The 24,585-nt window shown below is 44.9% G+C and overlaps 3 protein-coding genes across 4 annotated transcripts in view; all 3 read left to right on the forward strand.

Moving 5' to 3' along the window:
• Positions 1-3,447, forward strand: part of LOC106601329 (microtubule-associated serine/threonine-protein kinase 1) — a 60,257-nt gene extending 56,810 nt beyond the window's left edge. For both annotated transcript variants that reach the window (XM_045715170.1, XM_014193449.2), the window contains one exon: positions 82-3,447. In XM_045715170.1, coding sequence (XP_045571126.1) covers positions 82-1,754 — 1,673 coding nt within the window. In that variant the 3' untranslated portion in view covers positions 1,755-3,447. The remainder of the gene's footprint in view (positions 1-81) is intronic.
• A 725-nt stretch (positions 3,448-4,172) lies between these two features.
• On the forward strand, positions 4,173-15,639 carry LOC106601328 (cysteine protease ATG4D). Its single transcript, XM_014193447.2, has 11 exons — positions 4,173-4,338; positions 7,315-7,562; positions 7,651-7,734; positions 7,865-8,038; positions 8,197-8,473; positions 8,578-8,645; positions 8,739-8,887; positions 8,995-9,073; positions 9,160-9,236; positions 9,512-9,631; positions 10,161-15,639. The coding sequence occupies exons 2-11, from the start codon at positions 7,376-7,378 to the stop codon at positions 10,344-10,346; spliced, it is 1,401 nt and encodes a 466-aa protein (XP_014048922.1). The 5' UTR covers positions 4,173-4,338; positions 7,315-7,375; the 3' UTR covers positions 10,347-15,639.
• Positions 15,612-23,754, forward strand: LOC106601309 (transcription activator BRG1; the record flags this gene model as incomplete). The annotated part of the gene is made up of 6 exons (XM_014193416.2): positions 15,612-15,797; positions 20,646-20,882; positions 21,070-21,205; positions 22,175-22,588; positions 22,868-22,966; positions 23,246-23,754. Coding segments are annotated over exons 2-6 (1,353 nt in total), but the record flags the coding sequence as incomplete, so codon positions are not given.
• Between the last annotated feature and the right edge of the window lie 831 nt (positions 23,755-24,585).

The raw sequence follows: 24,585 nt of genomic DNA on the forward strand, positions 1-24,585 counted from the left end.
ACTCCTCTTAGCATCTGCACCCTCACATAACAAAATAATACAGTTTGAATTATTGCTATATGTCTCTTCTTCACTCCTCAGGCAATTCTTCTCAGAGCATCTCTCCAGTCTCCAGCACCCCTAACTCCCCGGCTGCCTCCCAGCACATGAGACCCAGCTCCCTGCACGGCCTCTCCCCCAAGCTGCACCGCCAGTACCGCTCAGCCCGTTGCAAGTCAGCTGGCAACATCCCCCTGTCCCCCCTGGCCCACACACCCTCCCCCACCACCTCCTCTCCCCCACCCCTGTCTGGCCACACAGTAGGTAGCTCCAACACCACCCAGGCCTTCCCAGCCAAGCTCCACTCCTCTCCCCCTGTGGCCCGTCCCAGGCCCAAAAGCGCAGAGCCCCCCCGCTCACCCTTGCTACAGCGGGTTCAGTCGTCAGAGAAACTGGGCGCGACCCTCCTGCCCTCCTTTTCATCTTCGTCATCAGCTTCCTCGCCCCTTGCAGGGGGGGTGTCAATGCGTAAGCACAGCCTGGAGGTGTCACATGGGGACTACAGGAGGGAGTCTTTCCACTGCGAGCACAGCCTGCAGAGTCTGCTGGAGATGGAGGGAGAGAACGGGCCCATTCCCCCCTCTCCCTCGTCTTCCTCCTCCCCCTCTCCCCCCACGGTTGGAGAGACAGGGTGCCTGAAGCCTGCGAGGAGGCTGGGGAGACAGGAGTCGCCCCTGAGCCGGGACACACTGCAGACAGGGAGGGAGAGAGCTGCCCAGACTACAGCATCTGACCCTCACACTGACAGCACACCTGTTAAAGTAGAGCCCAAGACCAGCGCTGGGGAGACAGCTAAGACATTAACCCCTTGTGAGGCTCTGAAGAGAAAAGCTTCCCCAGTACCAGGTGAGGCCCAGCCTAGCCCAGCCTCAACCCCCTCCACTCCAGGGGCCAAGTCCAGCCCAGCAGACAAACCTATAAGCTCTAGTGCTCCAAGCTCTGAGACAGCCAGTGGAGGCCCTAAACCCACTGAGAGGGCCCCAGTCCAGGCTACATCCCAGAGTCCGCTCTCCCAGGAGCGTAAGCACCAGGCTGTCCAGACAGACACCACCCCAGCAAGCAGAAGCCAGAAGAAGAGTGAGGAGAAAGGGAGTGTGGGCCCAGACAAAGTCACTACACAGAGGGCGGGAGCTACAGAGTTGGCCAAGGTAAGTAAAGACACACATATGGGAGAGAGCACTTTGAAAGGAGGGATGGGTGGCATTGACAAAGCCACTGAGACCAAGGTTAAAGGACCTGCTCCTTCAGTCCCAACCCAAGCACCAGCCCCAACCCAGGCCACATCCCCTCTTACCATAGGCCCAGTTCCTGCTTCAACAAAATCCAGAGCAGACAAGGTTTCTGTTCTGTTGAGCAGCTACCGAGGGGCCAAGGAGGAGAGGAGTCACCTGGAGGTGGTGGAGGAGAACCCTATGTCCCCTTCCTCCACTGCTGCCTCCCCCTGCTCCAGCAAGTCACGCCCCGTCTCCCCTGGTGACAAGCCAAGCTTTGTGACTCAGCTGACCAGTGTGGCCAAAAACGTGCTGGGGCCTATGAAGATGGGATCCCAGGAAGGGCCCAAAGGCGGTGAGGAGAAACGGGGAAGTTCAGCAGGAAAGTCTGAGGCTCCGTCTGGAGGTGGTCGACGTGGGGCTCAGGGGACATCTCAAAGTCCTGCCGGCTTAGCTCAGCCTGAAAAGGCAAACACGAGGAATTCAGGTAAGCAACACTCCTGATCTGCGAGTGAGGGAAAAACCTGGGATCTCCCGGAAAATGCCTTTTGGATCGGAATATCATGCCACCATATCAGGCACGGACAGGGACCCTCAAAAAAGGGACAAAAACATGTACACCTAAAGAAACACACACCAAATAGCTAGAAAATACAGACCTGTAGATAAAACAAGAATATGTGGAGGAATGTGCTTTAATGCTGTTCTCAAATGTGTGATTGTATGTACTGTATGTGTAATGTATATAGTAAAAGCGTGTCTTCTTGCATGTTCCAAATTGTACATGAGAGATGAAAGAGAATATTTAAAGAGATGAGGAAAACAATCTAACAGACCTGATGGTAATGAACACTGTGAACATCATGTCAACAGCCCCCACATGTTCCCAATGTAAACAGCATGTCAATAGGCAGGCTTCTGTCACAGTCTGTCACCACGAGGAACATTATCCATGTCCGTCAACTTCGATGCCATCTCTTCACTTAGTTAAAATACAAAGATAATACAAAGACCTTGTTCTTTTTCTCACACAGTACCTGAAAAAAGATTGAGAGAAGAATTGTTGCATTGGTGTAACAAATTGAGATGTGTTCCTAACTGGACTAAGATGATGACCTGCTTGCTAAATGTGGAACTTGGAATTGTATTGTGTAAAGAAGATCTGAATGAATTTGTTTGAGTGTTTTAAGGGCTGAGTCCTGGTTGGATTTAGGTGGACTATCTGAACTTGCACAGGGACACTATGCAATGGGATTTTTAGGTATTTTCCTGTGTGTCCCCTACAATGTACCCATGAACGGATGTTAGGGAGGTAAAGGTTTGCAATAAGCCAAGCAAGCAGATATATTGTTCTACGAATTGTCTGCATTGACTCCACCCACTGGGCACACACTGGTTGAATCAATGTTGTTTCCACGTAATTTCAATGAAATTACGTTGAACCAATATGGAATAGACATTGAATTGACGTCTGTGCCCAGTGGGCATTGTGAATTGTGCAATTATTTAGGTTCTGACATGAATACAGTGCTAATGAATTGAACTAAAGAAGTGGAACCCAGATGTCTCTGTGTGTGAATTAAGTGTGGTCAGGTGATGAAATAGATACTATAGAATGGGAGTCTTCTTTGAGACTTACTCGTACTCTGGCAAAGTAGGCTAGAACTCGCTCCCTTTTCAATGTATGCAAAATTAGCGTTGTAAAATGTAATGTGCGAATAAAAGTGCCAGTTTTAATTGAGGGATAACATGTTGTTTACAGTGATGTGTAATGATATGCAAGTTCTATGTAGAATTCCTAGTGAGATCTGAGAGCCCGCCATAGACCTAGGCAGCACTCTCATCAGTGACATAACTTAATATGTTCATGCCCATACCTGTATCAGACTGCCATCTTGTGGTCATCACACAACTGTCCTGAACATAGTATTTGAGGTCAAAATGTAATTTACACATAATCAGTTCACAATTTAATGACCGCAAGATTAGATTCTATCCGAGATATTACCCTCATATCTTCATTATTTTCTATTGTAACCATTGTTCCATTCATATAGCTACTAGAAACTTGTTTGTTTGTCTAAATACAATTTGAAAAAACTTTTGTTGTGTGTATTATGACCGATAAAGAGAGATGTATGATACTGATGCAGTGCTCCTATGAGACGACAAACAGCTTATATTTAGATGAATGCTAGTTAAAAGCTTGTGTTTGTGTATGGGGGGGGGGGGTGAGATTGCACTTTATTTTGTGTCAAATTTATTTATCTATTTATTACACTATTTATTGTATTTGATTATTTGTCACTTGCTCTCAAATGGTTTACTTGTGCATTGTTCTTTGAATTGTTATTTATATCTCTAAATTGTAAGTCTACAAATGAGAGAATTTACCAAATCTGTGTGGTTGTCCTATTTTGTGCAGTTATACTTCTGTCATTCCATAAGAGAGTTGCAATACACCATGGCCTCTGTCCATGTTGACATATTTGTGAGTTTTGACTTTTTTATGACACTTCTCTCAGTTCATTGTTGTCCATGTCATTTTATTCCCTAGGCACTGTTATGAAACCAATGCAAAAAAAGCCTAAAGAGTAATAAAATCCTTAAAGAGAATCCTTAAATTACCATGTGCCTGTTTGTGTTCTTGTTGTGAGACATAACTTTGACAGGCAACTTCTAAATCGATTTCAGATGGATCTAGAGCAGGGCCACGTTCAGCTAAACTTTTCCAAACCTTGCAGATAAACATTTCATGAATAGAGCAATACATAAATCCTTATTCCATACGTCAGAGAGCCATGTTTGTTTTACGTAGCATATATATGAACATTCCAAAACGTTGCGTCATGCTGAACACGCCGCTGTGGAGGGAGTAAATCAATAGGGGTAAATGCATAGCGTAAATGAAACGTTGGTCCTTTATTGACCAATCACGATACCGATTGCCAAGTAGACAAACAGGAAGTCAAGCCGCTAGCTAATCATGGGATAACTTGTTGTTGAAAGTCATCTCCAGTCTCAACGATTATTTTGTTGACAATAGTTTGTACGTGAAACATACAAGATGACAGATATGTAAATAAAGGTAAGAGGACAAATTATCGACCAACTATAAAGACCTCAGGAGAGAAGAACAGCTAATGTTAGCTTGTTTACAGAATATAATAAAGACATGGATATCGTTGGCTAGTTAGTTAACCCGCTGTCAATTAGTTATTAGCTCACTCACTAGCAAGTCAGCCTGCATTGAGTTCGCTTAAGATTTGAAAGCAATATACAATATTTCTGTTTGCTATATTTTTACAATGCAACGTTAGAACACATTGCCAGCAAGAAGTTCGCCAGTGACAAATGAATACCAACGTGCTTGCCATTGGCATTGTGTTGGAAAAAATGTTGACGATTCATCTGTAATGTTGAGACATGTAGTTACCTCATCCCTAGGCGTGTGTGTCACTGTAATGTTAGCTGGTTGTCAACACGAATATTATTACATAAGTCAGCACCTGAATTGTTTAACGTATCACACAACATATCACAGATTGTTAGCTCGCTACTGATATACAGTGCATTCGGAAGTATTTAGACCCCTTGACTTTTTCCACATATTGTTACTTTACAGCCTTATTCTAAAATGGATTAAATAAATGAGCTTCCTCATCAATCTACACACAATACCCAATAATGACAAAATGAAAACAGGTTTTTCGAAATGTTTGCAAATGTATTAACAACAAATACCTTATTTACATAATTATTCAGACCCTTTACTATGAGACTCAAAATTGAGCTCAGGTGCATCCTGCTTCCATTGATCATCCTTGATGTTTCTACAACTGGATTGGAGTCCACCTGTGGTAAATATCAATTGATTGGACATGATTTGTAAAGGCACACACTTGTCTATATAAGTTCCCACAGTTGACAGTGCATGTCAGAGCAAAAACCAAGCCATGAGGTTGAAGGAATTGTCCGTAGAGCTCCGAGACAGGATTATGTCAAGGCACAGATCAGGGGAAGGCTACCAAAACATTTCTGCAGCATTGAAGGTCCCCAAGAACACAGTGGCCCCACCAAGACTCTTCCTAGAGCTAGCCGCCCGGCCAAACTGAGCAATCGGGGGAGAAGGGCCTTGGTCTGGGAGGTGACCAAGAACCCGATGGTCACTCTGACAGAACTCCAGAGTTCTTCTGTGGCGATGGGAGAACCTTCCAGATGTACAACCATCTCTGCAGCACTCCACCAATCAGGCCTTTATGGTAGAGTGGCCAGACCGGAGCCACTCCTCAATAAAAGGCACATGACAGCCCGGTTGGAGTTTGCCAAAAGGCATCTAAAGGACTCTGACCATGAGAAACAAGATTCTCTGGTCTGATGAAACCAAGATTGAACTCTTTGGCCTGAATGCCAAGCGTCACGTCTGGAGGAAACCTGGAACCATCCCTACGGTGAAGCATAGTGGTGGCAGCAAAATGCTGTTGGGGTGTTTTTCAGCGGCAGGGACTGGGAGACTAGTCAGGCTCAAGGAAAGATGAACGGAGCAAAGTACCGAGAGATCCTTGATGAAAACCTGCTCCAGAGCACTCAGGACCTCAGACTGGGATGAAGGTTCACCTTCCAACAGGACAACGACCCATAGCACACAGCCAAGACAACGCAGGAGTGGCTTTGAGACAAGTCTCTGAATGTCCTTGAATGGCCCAGCCAGAGGCTGGACTTGAACCCGATTGAACATCTCTGGAGAGACCTGAAAACGCTCCCCATCCAAGCTGACAGAGCTTGAGAGAATCTGTAGAGAAGAATGGGAGAAACTCCCCAAATACAGGGTTGCCAAGCTTGTAGTGTCATACCCAAGAAGACTTGAGGCTTTAATTGCTGCCAAAGGTGCTTCAACAAAGTACTAAGTCAAGGGTCTGAATTCCTATGTAAATGTGATATTTCGTTTTTTTTATATATACATACATTTGCAAAAATGTCTAAACCCGTTTATGGTTTGTCGTTATGGGGTATTGTGTTTAGATTGATGAGGGGGGAAAAAACGATTTCATCCAGTTTAGAATAAGGCTGTAACGTAACAATGTGGAAAAAGTCAAGGGGTCTGAATACTTGACGAATGCGCTGTAGACTAGCCAGCTATAAAATCTTTCAATGTATATTAAACAGTTGGATACTAGCTACATGCGGAGGCAGATGGAGCTCTACTGTGTGCGTAACTGCATTTTCAGTGTCTGCTGAAAAGAAAGTGCTGCTCCACAATTATTTGCCAGAAGATACTGACCCTACCGTTACAATTGTTTAAACTGAGCTGCACTGGGGTCAGAACACAATCATGATTACATTAAAACACTGTGGAGCTAGCTGGAGATATGGCACGGAAAACGTACCTCAATGCAGGGATGGGATATGTCACTGTACTCCAAGTTTTAGCTTTATCCACACTGATGCATCGAGAAGATTGAAATACTGCTAGTTTTCCCGGAAAACTGTCCTTTTCATCCTCATGCTAGCTAGCAGTAACCACAGCAGCCATTATGGAATGGCAAGTCGCGTTGAACAACAAAGGAGCTGATTGGCTGACACTGCCATTCGAAAATGGCTGCGGTGGTTACTGCTAGCTGGCGTACGTTAGTAATAATACATATCCCATCACCACATTGAGATTTATATTCCGACCCATATCTCGCACTGGCTCCCCATTGTCTTAATTTAACCATGATTGAGTTTTGACCCCAGTGGAGCTCAGTGTAAACAAGCCTAACGGTAGGGTTGGTATCTTCTAGCAACAACATTATAGTCTATCTATTTGAAAGAAACCCATGTCTGAAATTCCTACTGTCATCACAAGCTAGTCACATGCCCTCAGTCTAACTCACTGAGGGGAATAATTAACATGTCATGCAGTTTAACATACATTTGTAGCTACTTCCTGGACAGAAGACTTAGTATAAGCTACAAATATGATCTGTGCAGTCAATATCTCTCAGCTTACATCTGAGCTTTGCCCCTAATGGTAATCAAGGTTTCTTCTTAGCTGAATACGCAATGGTGTGTCCACTCTCAGGTTGATATGGCGATAAGGAAACTACCTCCAGACTCCAGACATTTGGTCAAGCCCAGTAGTCATGAACCCCAGTTCTCCCTGTGAGGGCCAGAGCCCTGAGGGTGACCCTCCAGACGATTGGTTCCACCTTTCCACCATGTCTCTGGGAACTCAGGGCTCTGATGGAAGCCGGGATGACCCAGAGGAACCTGAGGAGAGAGGCAGACTCAAGTCCAAGTTGGTGTCAGCATGGAACAATGTCAAATATGGTATGTGTGCCTAAAACCGTTTTGACCTAACAGTGACCAGTCACTTATTGTTTGTCATTTTATAGTTTGTTTTCCTTTGCCCATCCAGGCTGGACATTCAAGTCAAAGGCCCGCTTCAGCAAGACCTCTCCTCTGACCATGCTTGGACAGTCTTATCTGCTCTGTCATGGAGGTGAGAGATGTTCTGTTGGTTGGGTAACTCCACCCTTTTAAAAGACCCACATCTAATGGTAAACTGGTATGTAACTGGATTTGAGAACATTCTATATTGAAGGCCAGTGTCTGTCGCTTTGTTTTGTCAGTGGAGAGGGAGTGCTTTCGCCGGGCCTTTGCCACTCTGCTGTGGCTGACGTACAGGCGGGGCTTCCCACAGCTGGATGGTTCCTCTCTGACCACAGACAGTGGGTGGGGCTGCATGCTGCGCAGTGGACAGATGCTGCTGGCACAGGGCCTGCTGCTACACCTGCTGCCGCCAGGTAAAAGAAAAAACACACTTGTGCACGTGGGACACACACAAACACACACATATATACAGGTACATGTTTCCAGCAGCATCTTGAAGTATCTCCTGAGTAACACACTACTACAGTTTATCACTACTTAACCTTGTCCCTTGTCTTTCTATTGTTGCCAGGCTGGACCTGGGTCTCTGCCAACCATGTTTCCAAAGATGACATGGAGGTACAGGAGTCTCGCTCCTTGGGTCCAGAGGTGACTAAGAAGGGAAGGAGGAGGAGCATAGTGTCCTTCCTGGAGAGCCGGACTGAGGTCACTCACAGACGGGTGGTGTCCTGGTTTGGGGACCATCCCATCGCCCCGTTCGGGCTGCACCAGCTGGTGGAACAGGGCACAAGCTCAGGGAAGAAGGCAGGGGACTGGTATGGCCCCTCCATCGTAGCACACATACTTCGGTGAGAATTTAGAAGCTAAACCTGCCCCCCCCCACCCCCCCCAGCCATCTGCATTCCATACAATACATCTTCCCTTAGTGATGTGGGGTGTCTGTTTGTTTTAGTAAGGCTGTTGACGCAGCATCAGCAGAGGTGTCCAATCTGACAGTGTATGTAGCACAGGACTGCACTGGTGAGTGTTCCCTTGTTATCTCATTCTCACTATGTGGCAGGGCGCCCATCAGACTATAGTAATAGGTGATATCATTATGTGGTCCCTGTGTAGTGTACATAGATGACGTGGTGAGGCTGTGTGAGAGACCTCTATCTGAGGGCTCCACAGGACCCAGTCCAGCCTGGAAGTCTGTCATCATCCTGGTCCCTGTGCGCCTGGGAGGAGAAGTCCTCAACCCAACCTACATCAAATGTGTCAAAGTATGTGTCAAGTCAAAGTAACATGCTAGAGACATGCACACAGACAATGACAACCACAAAACACAGTAAGAGATTGGTAAACCATTCTTGTGTTTTTCTTTCCATAGAATCTCCTGAGGTTAGAATGCTGCATTGGAATCATTGGTGGCAAACCCAAGCATTCTCTGTTCTTCGTTGGGTACCAAGGTAGGTGTATGGTCTTCCTGTTGTCATTCTGTAATTTTACAGTCCTTGTACCCTCATTCTGACCATGCTCATGTCTCCTGTGCTAGACGAACAGCTGTTGTACTTGGACCCCCACTACAGCCAGTCCACAGTGGATATCACACAGGATAACTTCCCCTTAGAGGTAATGGAAGGCGCTCTCTTCCTGTTTTGGCTGTCTGTGTTGTTTGCAAACCCTATACATTATTCTATATCCATGACACTAGCCCAGGTCCTAGACCAAGATTGTATCTCAGTCTAGCAGTATAACACTAAGCCACTTATTTACCAACCTGTCTGTGCATGTTGGCGACGCTTTCGTGATACAATCAAGATAAAATCTCGGTCTAGAATCTGGACTACCCTGATGCCACCATCTCTCGCCTTAATGGGGCCTTCTCCTCTCCACTCCCCCTGCAGTCGTTTCACTGCAAGTGTCCCAGGAAGATCTCCTTCAGTCGCATGGATCCCAGCTGCACTATAGGCTTCTATGCCAAGAGCCAGAAGGAATTTGAGTTACTGTGCTCAGCTGTTAGCACGGTATGTGGGGCACACACACACAGCCACTATTGCTGCTACTATTTATTATTTATCTAAGCTATACTGTATATTATTTTTGTGTATATATTTCCAAACATAAAAATTCCAAACATTAAAATTGTTATTTTGTTACTACTTTGTATTACTTATTGTGTATTCTTTTTATAAATGGGTATTGCACTGTTGATGAAAGCTTGCAAGTAAGAATTTCACTGTACCGTTTACACCTGGTATCCTGTGCATGTGACCAACTTGATTTTATTTGTGGTGTCCATGTCAGGGGAATAGGCTGGCTATGGATTTGAACCTTGGACAAGATGCTGTTTACTCTTGAGATCAAATATAAATATATGAAGAGTATGCTGTGTAACTGGTGCAGAACATGTTTTAGTTGCAAGGAGCAAAGTACATTATTGCTTTTACAGTATGTCTGTAATGCAGTCATTGGTTAATGGTTAAATTGAGATGAGGGGAAAAATAAGAGCTCTCCTAGAGATGGTTCTCTCATTCATCTCTTTCTCTTCCCCAGGCTCTCTCATCATCAACAGAAAAGTACCCCATCTTCACCATTGCAGAGGGTCAGGGACAGGATGGGGGGCAGGAGGATGAGAGCGATGCACCCCCAAACTCTATCACCCACATCCTGACCAAGGACAAGGCGAGGCTGAGAAGGACCAATAACAGCAACAGCATGGATGAGTTTGTGTTATTGTGAACTAATGTAGCAGATATAAAAGTTCTAAGCTAGGTTGAATTAGCTGTATCCCTGAAAACTGGAACATCTGGTTGTTGGCCACTCTGCTAAGGGTGCTGTGAACAGACTGACTTAATGTGGCCAGCAGGGAACATCATTCACATACCAACTCATACACACGGTTACTGAACTGAGCTTTATCAGTGGCAGCTACTGACAGGGGACATGCTCCAGCATTACCCTTTATCCCCAACCTCCACAGGCAATAACCAGGCTGGGTGAGGTGTTGCTGAATAGAACAGGCCAATGACACTATTCTTGTGTATTTATTAGTTTGGGCTAATTATTTGTTTTAAGGGAATGTGTTTTTATGAATGTAACAATATTTTTAAATGAAGGTTTTTGTATAATTGTTTTTAATTTTTAGTTCTTACGTTAAATAACCTGCCTTCAACTTCGTTGTTTACTATTCTACATGAAGTCATGGGTGAATATGCCTGGCTGAAAGACACTAACTGACCCTATTTCCTCATTGTGTAGATAGGCTGCTCATCCCGTAGTCCTTTCCACTACAACCTTTTGTTGAACTACTTTGTCCAGCATTAGACTCAAGACAATCTGGGCCCTGAGCTGCTGTTTGACGTCATGTGACAGGATGTCTGCTCTGTGAATGGATTAGGAAATCAGATTCCTTAGACCTTGTGACGTGCACATGGAACCGGTGAAGGAATCAATTTGTCTTCTTAGATGTGTTGGTTTTATGTGGTTGAGTGGGGAGAGTATAAAATAATAATTTCAATTAAGAGGCACATTCTGAGCAATATGGGGTTGCATTTGACCTGTTTTCGGAATTAATATTTTTTACATGGAAAATGAGTGGCACAATGCACTCAATAAAAGCTCAGTAAAAAAAAAAAAAATCTCACTCAACGTCATCAGACTGATTTAGTTTAGGCCATACAAATTTGAATTACATGTTTAACGGATACCCTGCAGTGCTTCTACATTGCTTGTTATTTGGGGTTTTAGGCAGGGTTTCTGTATAGCACTTTGTGACTTGCTGATGTAAAATGGGCTTTATAAATACATTTGCTTGATACCCCTCTTCAGTTTTCTCCCCACCCAAAAAATCTGAACATTTTACTGAAAAATGTAACGATTATAGCTAAAATAATGTCCTCAAGCTTCTAGTAAAGAGAGACACCACTTCCTCTCGGATTATGGCTGAACTATGCCTCTTAGCTTCCCCAAAAGGCTAACATCTCTTGATTAGGTCGCTAGGAGTTGAATTAAGGTCGTTATAGTATTTTAACAAAGTCTACATTTAAAAAAATGTTAGTATTTCTGGTTTATTGGAAAAATACATCAAAAGCAGAAATCCTGAGCGGTGTAGTATCTAAAAGGGAAAGTGCTGCACATTAGTCCGTAGGTATGGACCTCATGTCATGGCCTACTGCTGGAAATACAGGTGAGAGTGGTACTGTAGCTCAGGCAGCACTAGTCGCACACAGAGCCCCTCTTCCTGCAGAGTCAGGTTCCCTCGTATCCCAGGATGGTGACTGTGTCGGTCTGCCAGGGCCTGACCAGGTCCTCCAGCTCACCAGGGGGCACTCCTCCTCTGGCCACACACTTCTGTCTGAGCCTCTGTGTGGAGGCCCTCAGTAGGGCCACCTCCCTTTTCAGTCTCCCCAGGCCATACTGCTCAGCTTTCTCCCAGAACACCTGCAGAAATAAGTTGTAGAGCAGCACATCCAAACTGTTCCAGGCCCAGAGCCTGGCCTTGGTGTCCTCCTCTATCGGGGTGATGTCCGAGGGGGTGCGGACGTTCAGGTGCACATAGGCCAGCTCCTCAGGCTCCAGCTGCAGCAGAGCCCCCAGCGATCATCACCAGCTGGAAGGCCTCCTCCAGCTGAGTCAGCTCCATGGGCCAGGATGCGTTACACTCTTGGCTGCTGAGGCCCAGGTCAAAGCTCATAGGGTTCCTGGCTAGGCCATTCCCAGGTTCTGTAGGGTCCCAGTAGGACTCTGGGGCCTCCAGGAAGACAGAGGGCTGACTTCCTGTTAGCTGTGTCAGCTGCCTTTTTGGCTAGAGTGAAGGCAGGTACAGTGGAAGTGTAGTAGCTGAAAACGGACTCAAAGGTCTGTAGAGGATCACGCAGCAGGGTGATGTAGATAGTGTTTTTGGGCATCACCTGTTTCAGCTGTCCCAGGTCCAGCCACATGTGGCTGCAGAGCATGTCGAACTGAGAGGAACCCGGTGGCAGCTTATCTACAAAGTCTGCTCGGAACCTGGAGCCATAAGGACGTTAAAGCAGTGAAAGTTATCTGCAGTTAATATCCACCAAATGGAGGGGCTCCAAATGTACCAGAGACCTGACAGTAAACTTGATAATCTGAACATTGCAATAGAACATATCTACTCATTAGATGAATAGAGGTAACCGTATCTTACAGGAGGAAGGAGGTTCAGACACCCAATCTGCAGCATCAAAGAGACCCCAATGGGTACACTTTTATGAGGACAAGGAGGAGCCCTCCACCTGTAGCTTTCCTCAAAACACACAAGACTGGAAGCAGCACTGTCCAGAATCTGATGTTCCGCCTTGGGGAGAAGGAGAACCTCACTTTCGCCTTCCCCTATTACGCATACCAGTTCAGCTACCCAGATAGTTGTCGTGCCCATACCTATCTCCTGTTAGGGGCAGTGTGGGATGGGACGAGGGTGTTTGGAGGAGCATTGTCGGAAAGTGCTCCCCTCTCCTCCACCTTATGGCCCTTGTGCCCACCATAGTGGCTTTTGAAACAGGAAAGAGAGGATTTCAACAGACATCTAGGTAAACAAAGTCTCAACAGAACTTATGCAGCTTAGCTGTATGCCATGACAAAGAACTCCTCATTAATCAATTCTGTATTTAAAAGGTTTTTTAATCTGTACTGCATTTACACAAATATATGTAGTGTTTCTCTGGTACATTTTCACAATAACCACTGAGCTAAATCTATTAGTTTTACCACCACCTACAGACTGCATAATGGTGTGGGGAGAAAGAGAGCGACAGACTGTCCCTTACCTTGGATGCTGCAATGACTGAGTAGCCAGGAGCATGAGTAACAAGGTGACACACAAAGCCAACAGGAGACCCATCACACGGTGTCTCCAAAGTTGGGTGGACAACCAGCAGAGGGTCATCTCCTTTCTGTGGCCCACCCGAAACACTTTCCTCTGGAACCTTCTTCCCTCCTAGCATGGTAAATAGGCTCTGGGACTTTGAAGGTGAGACTGGGTTCCGGAGCTTAAAGAGAGACCTGACCTCCCCCTCTCCCCCTCTAAAGAGAGACCTGACCTCCCCCTCTAAACTCGCTCAGCGAGACGTCACGCAGCCAGCCAGCAACTCTCCAGCCAAGAAGCCATGATTGAGTTTTTGACTTACGTAAGATTTGAGAATGTCTATTCTCAAGCTTTGCTGCTGTAAACAGTCATGTAAGGTGCAACTGCAATATGACAAGGCTAATGTCCTTATTCACATGTTATGAGCAGCAATCCGTTTTTGTATATTAGGGATGCCAAATACTAAAAGCTAAATTGGACAAGAGACAAGGACATTAAGGAAAACAAATAAATTAGATACAATTAAAATAAATAAGAACAGAAAATTCCACAACACAAAGAATAGTAAAACCACCTAGGCCTAAATCAAGGTGTGCAACAATGAAAATGTATTTTAAGAATAGCCAACACATCTACAAACAAGTTAATGACACCCTTGTTTTTATGGTATTTCACTATTGTCTGATATGACTGTGGCAAACACATTGACAGTGCTATTCATTGAAAGGAAGGGTCTGATGCTGGAGGGGGCGTTGCTTTCCTCATCAACCCTTAATGTGCATTTTCATTCAATTGGTTAAAATGCTACATGTCAAGATACTATTGGCTCATAATAAAACCGGTGATAAACGGGTAAACCTTACCCTCCTGTGAGCAGGCCATGTTCATTACAAAAACGTTGCAGATAGAAATGCCATGACTAGAGCAGGCCTGATTCTATACACTAAAGAGGTAGCTATGTTTGTTCTACATCATACATTTCTATCTGAACGTTGGCCAAAATTTTGAATGAACAAGCTACAAGAAACACTCAAACTGGACAGTTTTATCTCAAGCTCTTCATTCAAAGACTCAATCATGGACACTTACTGACAGTTGTGGCTGCTTTGTGTGATGTATTGTAGTCTCTACCTTCTTGCCCTTTGTGCTGTTGTCTGTGCCCAATAATGTTTGTACCATGTTTTGTGCTGCTACAATGTTGTGTTGTCATGTGTTGCTGTCTTAGATCTCCCTTTATGTAGAGTTGTCTCTCTTGTTGTGATGTGGGTTTTGTCCTATATTTATATTGTATTTATTTGGTATTTTTAATCCCAGGGCCCGTCCCCGCAGGAGGCCTTTTGGTAGACCGTCATTGTAAATAAGATATTTTTTCTTAACTGACTTGCCTAGTTAAGGGTTAAATAAAACAATTTAAAAAGTTTTGTCCTGATGAACGCGGTTCCAGTGGTGCGCGACTTCAGGATTTTTGGAGTCGACTCCGAATCCTGTGATTGGAGTCGAAATGAATCGCCACTTACTCGACTCCGACTCTTGTGGTTGGAGTCGACTCTTGCTCAACTCCAAAAACACGCTGAAACGGATGCACACACACATACGCACCACATTATTGCAGTCCTACTAGGAAGATAAGTGTGTGTTTGGTCTTCGGTCTGTTGCGTGTAGAATAGCTCAGCCTACTCATTGATAGCCCTTTCGTGAATTTGCGCGAGACATTACAAGGCAAGCAATTGTGAAATACAGCATTGCAATAGCCCACATATTTTGATTACCGATGCACAGTTCTGCCTGCTGGCGGACATGCCTGGCTGTGCCCCTCCCATCTCCCCCTCGCTCTTTCTTTGCGGTGAAATATACGAGAGTTTGTGTTCTACGGGAAATTGTTTCCTCCATTGCAAAAATACTGAATCTTAGGAGTCGAAGCTTGACACTAAGAAAAGGGAGTCGACAGGCAAGGAGTCGAGGAATCGATAATCCACCACTACCCAGTTCTCTCCGTGGTTCTATCTAGTCCCTATGCATTTAATTTCAATAACCTGTATTATCATATTTTGTTTTACTGTAAAGTGGACTGGTACATATTCCAAACTACAAAACAGCACCTTTGGTTGTGGTTATTAAACGAGTTAATATAGCTAGTGTTGATAACGTTCAATGTTTTTTTGACATTGCATTTTTCTATCTGAATAAAATGTCCATGTAAACAGAGCTCAATTGCTATTATTATTGTCAATGACTACTATCAACAATGATGCCTCATGACCTTATTTTACTACATGTAATAATGCTGTTCTATAATAATTTGTACACCCATCCCCCACGTCGACATACTTCGAAAGGACCTACTCGCGAAGAGTGATTTCAATGTAAGTCAGATTCAGGTGTTTTATTTTCAATACTTCGTCGATGTTATCCCTGTTCAGATTAATGATACGTAATTTCACTTTCTGATACCTTTTGGTTATCGTTGGGTTGGGAAGGAACGGTAGTCAGGACCGACATTACTCGTCTGTCTCTCTGCAGACAGTGGCTGCAGACTGAAATTAATACATGTTTTTGGTAAATGTATATAGTTAGCAGGGGTACGGGATGCGGGTTGGATCAATCAACTGATATATATATATATTTTTACTCTTGCCGCATCTCTAAAGTCAGCAAAACAACGTCATTCGCACCATACATTTTGTTAAGACAGCATGGTCGGCTAGCATAGACCATACCATTAGCTAACGTTGGCCAACTGTCTGGCAGTGTTCCAGTTTATTTGCATTTATTATGTTGAAAACAATTTTTTTAAATGTAGCCCATCACATGGGTGAATTGTTTCTGACCTCGAACAAATATAACGTGCTACTATGTGGTAAACGGAGCTAACGGGGGTTGTTTTACTGCTAGCTAGCTTTCGAGTCAAGCTATGCTAGCTATACACCACATTAGGTGCCTCACGCGCTGCAATACTGTCGATCTCTGCGAGTTTTGAAAGTGTTAACGGCCTCGATGACCGATAAGGAGTTACGATTATCTTTGGTAAGGGAAAATGTTTGGGGTGATCATACTTGAAGAGCGAGCGGGGAATGGTGACATATACTTGGATTATGGAGGACTAATGGAAGGAAAAGGAGAAGGTGAGTTTGAATTGGTCAAAAGTGGAGGAAAAGGGGAGATGGTTTGTTGAAGAATGGTAGAAAGTGTGATCTGTACACCGGATCGAAGACAGGAGAAATGAAAGTGAATAAGGGCGAAGTATCAGGTGGTGAAGTTCTCGGAGCCCGAGGATTACACAGAGGGTCAGGATAAAGATGAGTCTGAGACCGTAGGAGTGAAATTAAGGGTGGGTGAAAATGGAGTTGGGTGCTGTGGAATCGGTTTAGGTAACCTGAAGTGGTCTTGTGATTGCGTTTCTGTTGGTCAGAAGAAGCAGGCGCTTGGCGTTAAACGTCTGGGGACAGGATATATGAATAGTTTTGCTCTCAAGTATAGGGCGCCATTAAAAGGAGTGATTACTGGGGTTGTGGTGAAAGTGGACAACCTGAAGCCAGGGGAAGATTCCCGGTGTTTGTGATGCTCTTCGTTTGGTGCGACGCAGACTGTGTGGCTTGAGTGGAGACACAGAAGAGTTGTGTTCTTTTGATTCTGAGTCTGCCCGGCAGAGTGATGTTATATCAGTTATCCCTGTCTGAGCTTTTGTACCGAATACATTACGATGTTAACGTTACAGGTGTGTCAAGCTAATGGGCATGTGGCAGCAGTGTAGGAGGGAGGTTCCTAGGTGTGCAGAAGGGCATGAGACAAAGGTATGTGTAGCGTTGGTGGATTTTGGTTGAGAGAATGCCAAGAGTGTGCAAAGCTGTCAAGGCAAAGGGTGGCTACTTTGAAGAATCTCAAAAAATATATATTTTGATTTGTTTAAACTTTTTGTTGTTGTTGTTGGTTACAACATGATTCCATATGTGTTAATTCATAGTTTTGATGTCTTCACTATTATTCTACAATGTAAAAAAAAATAAGAAAAACCCTTGAATGAGTAGGTGTGTCTAGAGTTGCACATTATGGGGAATATTCAGAGGTGGATACTTTCCTTGGGAATTAACGGGAATATGCAAATTTATATTAATACCGTTTAAATGTAAATGTTTTTTTGCATTGGATATATTTACCATATATGGAGACAAACATAAACCTTTTAACTTATCATATGTAGACATAATTGCAAATTATTAAATCCTTCCAATATAAATAATAATAAAATAAAATGTGTTACGAATTGAACTTTAATTAAATGAGTTGACTCTTCACTGGATGAACAACAAGAGAAAGGGAATATTGAATGATCCCCAATGATCCATCGCATCTCCCAAAAACGTTTTCAACATACATCTGTAAAATGAAACTAAAGCTTTGGTTGTCTTCCTCTCAGGCTTCCATGTCTTCTCCCTGGACCTCCTCAATGTCCACCTCTTGAACATCAGACTCTGAGGGCTCATCTTCACTGTCACTTTCCAACCTTGTTGAGGATGGCTCATTGTCAGGCTCAAAAAGCCTCAAATTTGCCAGGATGGCCACCAATTTTTCAACCCTTGTATTGGTCAGCCTGTTGCGTGCTTTGTTGTGTGTGTTTCCAAACAAGGACCAGTTGCGCTCTGAGGCGGCGGCTGTTGGTGGGATTTGGAGGATAATGGAAGCAACAGGGGAAAGAGCCTCAGATCCACAAAGTCCCTTCTACCAGGTGGCTGATGAGATATGTTGGCACGACTGCCATATTGCATCTCCATCCCAAAGCCCTTGCTTGGAAGTGTACTTCACCAGACTGCCAAGAACCTTGCCCTCATCCAGGCCAAGGTGGCGAGACACGGTAGTGATGACACCATAGGCCTTGTTGATCTCTGCACCAGACAGGATGCTCTTGGCAGCATACATGTACGCTGCGGCGTGTATGGGCTTCAGGCAGAAGTCTTCATGCTTTTTTATATATTTCAGAACTGCAGTTTCCTCTGCTTGGAGCAACAGTGAAGTGGGCAGGGCAGTACGGATTTCTTCTCTTACATCTGCAAGTCTGAACATCAGACAGGATGGCATTGTTTCCCTCAATCCGCGCAATGGCTACTGCTATATGTTTCAGGAGTTTCAGGCTGCTTACCACTCTCTTCCAAAATACATCATCCAGGAGGATTCTCTTGATGGGGCTGTCCATATCGGCAGACTGTGATTATGGCCATTTTTTTGGGAGAGACTCCTTCCCCTCCAGGAGACTGTCAAACATGATGACAACACCAACCCAACGGCTGTTGCTGAGCAGCTTCAATGTGGTGCTCTTATTCTTCTCACTTTGCTTGGTGAGATAGATTGCTGCTATAACTTGATGACCCTTCACATGCCTAACCATTTCCCTGGCTCTCTTGTAGAGTGTATCCATTGTTTTCAGTGTCATGATGTCCTTGAGGAGCAGATTCAATGCATGAGCAGCTCAGCCAACGGGTGTGATTTGAGGGTAGGACTCCTCCACTTTAGACCAAGCAGCCTTCATGTTTGCAGCATTGTCTGTCACCAGTGCAAATTCCTTCTGTGGTCCAAGGTCATTGATGACAGCTCATCTGCAATGTAGAGTCCCATGTAGCTCAGTTGGTAGAGCATGGTGTTTGCAACGCCAGGGTTGTGGGTTCGATTCCCACGGGGGACCAGTACGGAGAAAAAATTTATGAAATGTATGCATTCACTACTGTAAGTCGCTATGGATAAGAGCGTCTGCTAAATGACTAAAATGTAAATGTAGAGACTGGTGTGTGTGTTGTGTCTGTGCTCTTGTAGGATACTGGTTGAGGGGTGGAGATGATGTAGTTAATTATTCCTTGGCCACGAACATTCAACCACCCATCAGAGATTATTGCAATACAGTCTGCTTCTCTCTATGCTTTGCTTGATCTTGACTTGAACTCTGTTGAACTCTGCATCCAGCAAATGAGTAGATTAAGCATGTCTGGTTGGAGGGGTGTATGCTGGGTGAAGAACATTCAGAAATCTCTTCCAATACATATTATCTGTGAGCATCAGAGGTGAACCAGTTGCATACACAGCTCGAGCAACACATTCATCAGGATTTCTCTGACTACGTTCTTCCATTGAGTCAAAAAAACTTCTAATTCCAGGAGGACCATGAGCTGTTGCTATCGATAAGGTGTCTGATTCATCATTTTCACCTCGAATAGAAGTAGAGGGACTTTTGTCAGAGGTTGCTTGTTGTGAGCGCTGAGGGAACTTTATGCACTTGGCCAGACGATTCTGCATCTTTGTTGCATTCTTCATATTATTTGGCACAGTATTTGCAAATGTACACAACTTTTCCTTCTACGTTAGCTGCAGTGAAATGTCTCCACACATCAGATGGTGCCCGTGGCATTTTCCTGTAAAGATTAGAAAACAATTATTAAAAAATAAACAAATACAATTCCATGTACAGATAAATACTTAAGCAGTTAGATTAAACAATTCCTTTTGTAAGATAAATGTTTTAAAATGAAACATGTATGGAAACAGGTGAATTAACACTCCTCAGTTAGCAGGCTCAAGCAAGCTAAATCCCACATGGTAGCAAAAACTAACTAGTAGAAATTGTTAACAAGTTAGAAATGATTTAAACACACTTTTCTGTAGTCTACAATTTACTAGTTAACAAAAAAAATATTCACCCCACCCAATATTGTAATCAAAACTTACCAGAAAGCATGTAGTCCTTAACTCAGACAGTGTAGTAGTGTGGGCTGAATAGCATCTCATTAGTGTGCAAGATCTTGAGAATCAGCTGTACATGTGATGGAAGAATGCACTGTGCATGCAGAGGGTTGCAATTCCATTGAATTGGGGATAGGTTAACCAAAATATGCCACAAGACCTAGAATTGCCATGTATCCCACAAAAAAGGTTCACTGTTTTAAGCTAACTTTTTTGATGAATTTAAGCAAAATTACCCAAATTCCAGGGCTTAACTTCCCAGGAAAAAATTCAGGAAATTTACCGGAAAGTTTGCAACCCTTTGCAACCCTAGGTACAGCCAACTAATGCAATATTGTCAAAACGATACAATATATCGTCAACAGTATCCTGATATGTAACGTATCAATCCCCCCCATCACTAGTACACAGTACATTTTACTCCCCACTGCTGGGTTGGTTTGTTGTAAATAGTGGTCAGTATCTCATCTGTCATTTGTCCTCTGCAGAGTGGAGCTTGGTGCTGTCACATTCTCGGACTCACCTGAGAAATGTCCACCCCGGACCCCCCCATGGGAGGGACGCCTCGGCCGGGCCCGTCTCCAGGAGCCATGGGCCCCAGCACTTCCCCAGGCTCTGCTCATAGCATGATGGGACCCAGCCCAGGTCCCCCAGCCTCTGGACACTCCCACACACAACAGGGGCCCTCAGGATATCCTCAGGAGAATATGCATCAGATGCACAAAGTAAGACAGAAAATGGGCATATCCATAACTGTAATGTATGTCAAATGTCTGCTATGGTCTGCAGTACCATTTTATGATACTTTTTTTGCATTAATCTATTCTTCCTTTACTGTACATAAGGAATGTATATGCTATCTAAGTAGGACATGCTTATGTCAATGTATTCATGTGTGTTGTCTTCTCCCAGCCTATGGAAGGAATGCATGAGAAGGGCATGTCTGATGACCCTCGCTATGGACCGATGAAGAGCATGGGCATGAGAGCAGGTGGAGGCCACATTGGAATGGGACCCCCTCCTAGCCCCATGGACCAACACTCCCAAGGTACCATACCATGGGGTACTGATTAGATTGGATAGAGGAAACATTGACTCTGTTTTTGAAGGAGCTTTACACAAAAGGTTAACTTATTAGCTTTCCATATGATCTAAATATGGTGCTTATGATTTTAGAGTTAAGCACAATTGTTTTTAAAGCTGATTACCTGAAAAGAGAATGCTAACTTGTGTGCACTTGTACTGTGAACTCAACCAGCTAGTTTCTCCTCTTTCACTTCTGTCGTTTTGTTGGGTAGCGTGAGCAGCAGACGCTCAGTGGAGGGGCGGGGCATGAGGCTTCCCCTTTCAGACAATGCCGGTGGCAGCTGTCTGCTACAAAACTACTCAGTCACCAAGGAGAGAAGGACAGGGAGACAGAGGGGCTGTTGAAATACTGTAACACAGGAGATTATGTTTTTCTGTTGACTCTTCTATCCTGTATTGACTGGTGTGACAGAGGGCGGGGCTCAGCTGTAATGTGTCCATGTCTGTTAGACACTGATTTGTAAAGTGTTTGACTGGTGACAAATCAAATTGTATTCGTCACATGCGCCGAATACAACAGGTGTAGTCCTTACAGTGAAATGCTTACTTACAAGCCCTTAACCAACAAGGCCGTTTCAAGAAAATACCTTTATATAAAATAAAAGTAAGAGATAAGATTAACAAATAATAAAGAGCAGCAGTAAATAACAATAGCGGGGCTATATACAGTGGATACCGGTACAGAGTCAATGTGCGGGGGTATTGAGGTAATACGTACAGAGGGCGGGGCTCAGCTGTAATGTGTGCATGTCTGTTAGAGACTGATTTGTAAAGTGTTTGTATCGCCAGTCCAGCTCATAATCATAATACCAGTCTGGATTTGGTTAACATTTCTTCTGGTCTGTTAGCATCCATTTCGCCACCATTTCATGCCCTACCATTCCCAGGGAAGATGACTTTTCTCACCTGTGCTGTTGTCTCTCCTCCCCAGGCTACCTCTCTCCACTGGGGGGTTCTGAGCACACTCCCAGCCCTGTGCCAGCCAACGGCCCTCCCCCTGGCCCCATGATGCCCTCTGGCCCAGGTGTTCCCATGGAGGGCGGTGACCCTCAGTCCATGGGCCAGCAGAGCCTCGGTGGTGTCCTGAGTGGTGGTTCAGTGCCAGGTGGGGTTGGGCCTGGTGGACCTACCCCCTTCAACCAAAACCAGCTGCACCAGCTCAGGGCCCAGATCATGGCCTACAAGATGCTGGCTCGCAGCCAGCCCCTGCCAGACCACCTGCAGATGGCTGTGCAGGGCAAGAGGCCCATGCCAGGGATGCAGCCAGGGATGCCCAACATGCCCCCTTCCTCTGGGCCTGGGGCGGGGCCTGGACAGCCACTAGCAAACTACAACAGACCACTTGGTGAGTGGGGTGGGCACATGCAAGTTTATGCTACACAGCCTGTTAATGAGTTTTGTAACCCTATGAATGACACACAAATGCACATAATTACAGTCAATCGCACACAAATGTTGTCCATCTCAAACAAAGAAAATAAATAATTTGAATGCTTAACACGGACCGTTGGTGGTGAAACTTAAACGCATGCTCTCGGTTCAGGCACCATTTTCTACGTTAACTAGACTTCAGTAGGCATGAATGCCCAGGTAGTGTATGATCATATCTAATTTCATCTTGCAGGAATGGTAGGCCCAAACATGCCTCCTCCAGGACCCTCAGGTGTTCCCCCTGGTATGCAGGGCCAGCCCACCAATGGACTCCCTAAACAATGGCCTGAAGGTGAGCCTCCTCTTGACACCTGGGCAGTGATTTACCTGTGTGTGAGAGGGCACTAGTCTGTAGTGTTTTTATTCCATGTTCTTCTCTTTCCTGTACTGATAATTTCACCAGACCTATCACAAGGCCGTCATTGTAAATACGAATTTGTTCTAAACTGACATGCCTAGTTAAATAAAAATTAAACAAGTAATACGTGCATATTAAACAGATAATAATTGCACCAAAACACTGTGGAATCAATGGTAGAACTAATAACTCTTTCAATGCAATATATTCTAGGGCCCATGGTGAATGCTGCTGCTCCATCCAGTGCCCCCCAGAAGCTGATTCCCCCTCAGCCCACTGGCAGACCCTCCCCTGCTCCTCCCTCCGTGCCCCCTACTGCCTCCCCGGTCATGCCCCCTCAGACCCAGTCCCCTGGGCAGCCCCCCCAGCCCTTGCCCATGGTGCTGCACCAGAAACAGAACCACATCACACCTATCCAGAAGCCCTGTGGCCTGGACCCAGTGGAGATCCTCCAGGAGAGAGAGTACAGGCTACAGGCTCGAGTGCTGAGGCGCGTAGCGAGTAAAAATCATCTGTCCTCCATTCCAACACTCACTACCGAGTTTCAAACTGCCTCTGGAAGCAACGTCAGCACAAGAACTGTTCGTCGGGAGCTTCATGAAATGGGTTTCCATGGCCGAGCAGCCGCACACAAGCCTAAGATTACCATGCGCAATGCCAAGCGTCGGCTGGAGTGGTGTAAAGCTCGCCGCCATTGGACTCTGGAGCAGTGGAAACGTGTTCTCTGGAGTGATGAATCACGCTTCACCATCTGGCAGTCCGACGGACGAATCTGGCTTTGGCGGATGCCAGGAGAAAGCTACCTGACCGAATGCATAGTGCCAACTGTAAAGTTTGGTGGAGGAGGAATAATGGTCTGGGGATGTTTTTCATGGTTCGGGTTAGGCCCCTTAGTTCCAGTGAAGGGAAATCTTAACGCTACAGCATACAATGACATTCTAGACGATTCTGTGCTTCCAACTTTGTGGCAACAGTTTGGGGAAGGCCCTTTCCTGTTTCAGCATGACAATGGCCCCATGCACAAAGCGAGGTCCATACAAAAATGGTTTACCGAGATCGGTGTGGAAGAACTTGACTGGCCTGCACAGAGCCCTGACCTCAACCCCATCGAACACCTTTGGGATGAATTGGAACGCAGACTGCGAGCCAGGCCTAATCGCCCAACATCAGTGCCCGATCTCACTAATGCTCTTATGGCTGAATGGAAGCAAGTCCCCGCAGAAATGTTCCAAAATCTAGTGGAAAGCCTTCCCAGAAGAGTTGAGGCTGTTATAGCAGCAAAGGGGGGACCAACTCCATATTAATGCCCATGATTTTTGGAATGATATGTTCAAAGAGCAGGTGTCCACATACTTTTGGTCATGTAGTCTACACAATTTGTTTTGGCAGGGGGTTAGATCAGCTCAAATGTTGCAGATAGATTGTGGCTTCTATCAGTGTAAATATCTGCATCATTTCCAATCATTTCCAATCAAAAGTTTAGACACACCTACTTGTTCCAGAGTTTTTATTTTATTTTTTACTATTTTCTACATTGTAGAATAATAGTATAG

The sequence above is a fragment of the Salmo salar genome, chromosome ssa03, assembly GCF_905237065.1.
Source record: "Salmo salar chromosome ssa03, Ssal_v3.1, whole genome shotgun sequence".
In the NCBI taxonomy this organism is placed as follows: domain Eukaryota; kingdom Metazoa; phylum Chordata; class Actinopteri; order Salmoniformes; family Salmonidae; genus Salmo; species Salmo salar.

Excerpts from the sequence above, each read along its gene's own strand:
- LOC106601328 (XM_014193447.2), top strand. The coding sequence starts at position 7,376 with ATGAACCCCAGTTCTCCCTGTGAGGGCCAGAGCCCTGAGGGTGACCCT. Across the intron at positions 8,039-8,196 it reads GCTACACCTGCTGCCGCCAG|GCTGGACCTGGGTCTCTGCC; the intron begins GTAAAAGAAAAA and ends TATTGTTGCCAG. Across the intron at positions 8,646-8,738 it reads TGTAGCACAGGACTGCACTG|TGTACATAGATGACGTGGTG; the intron begins GTGAGTGTTCCC and ends GTCCCTGTGTAG.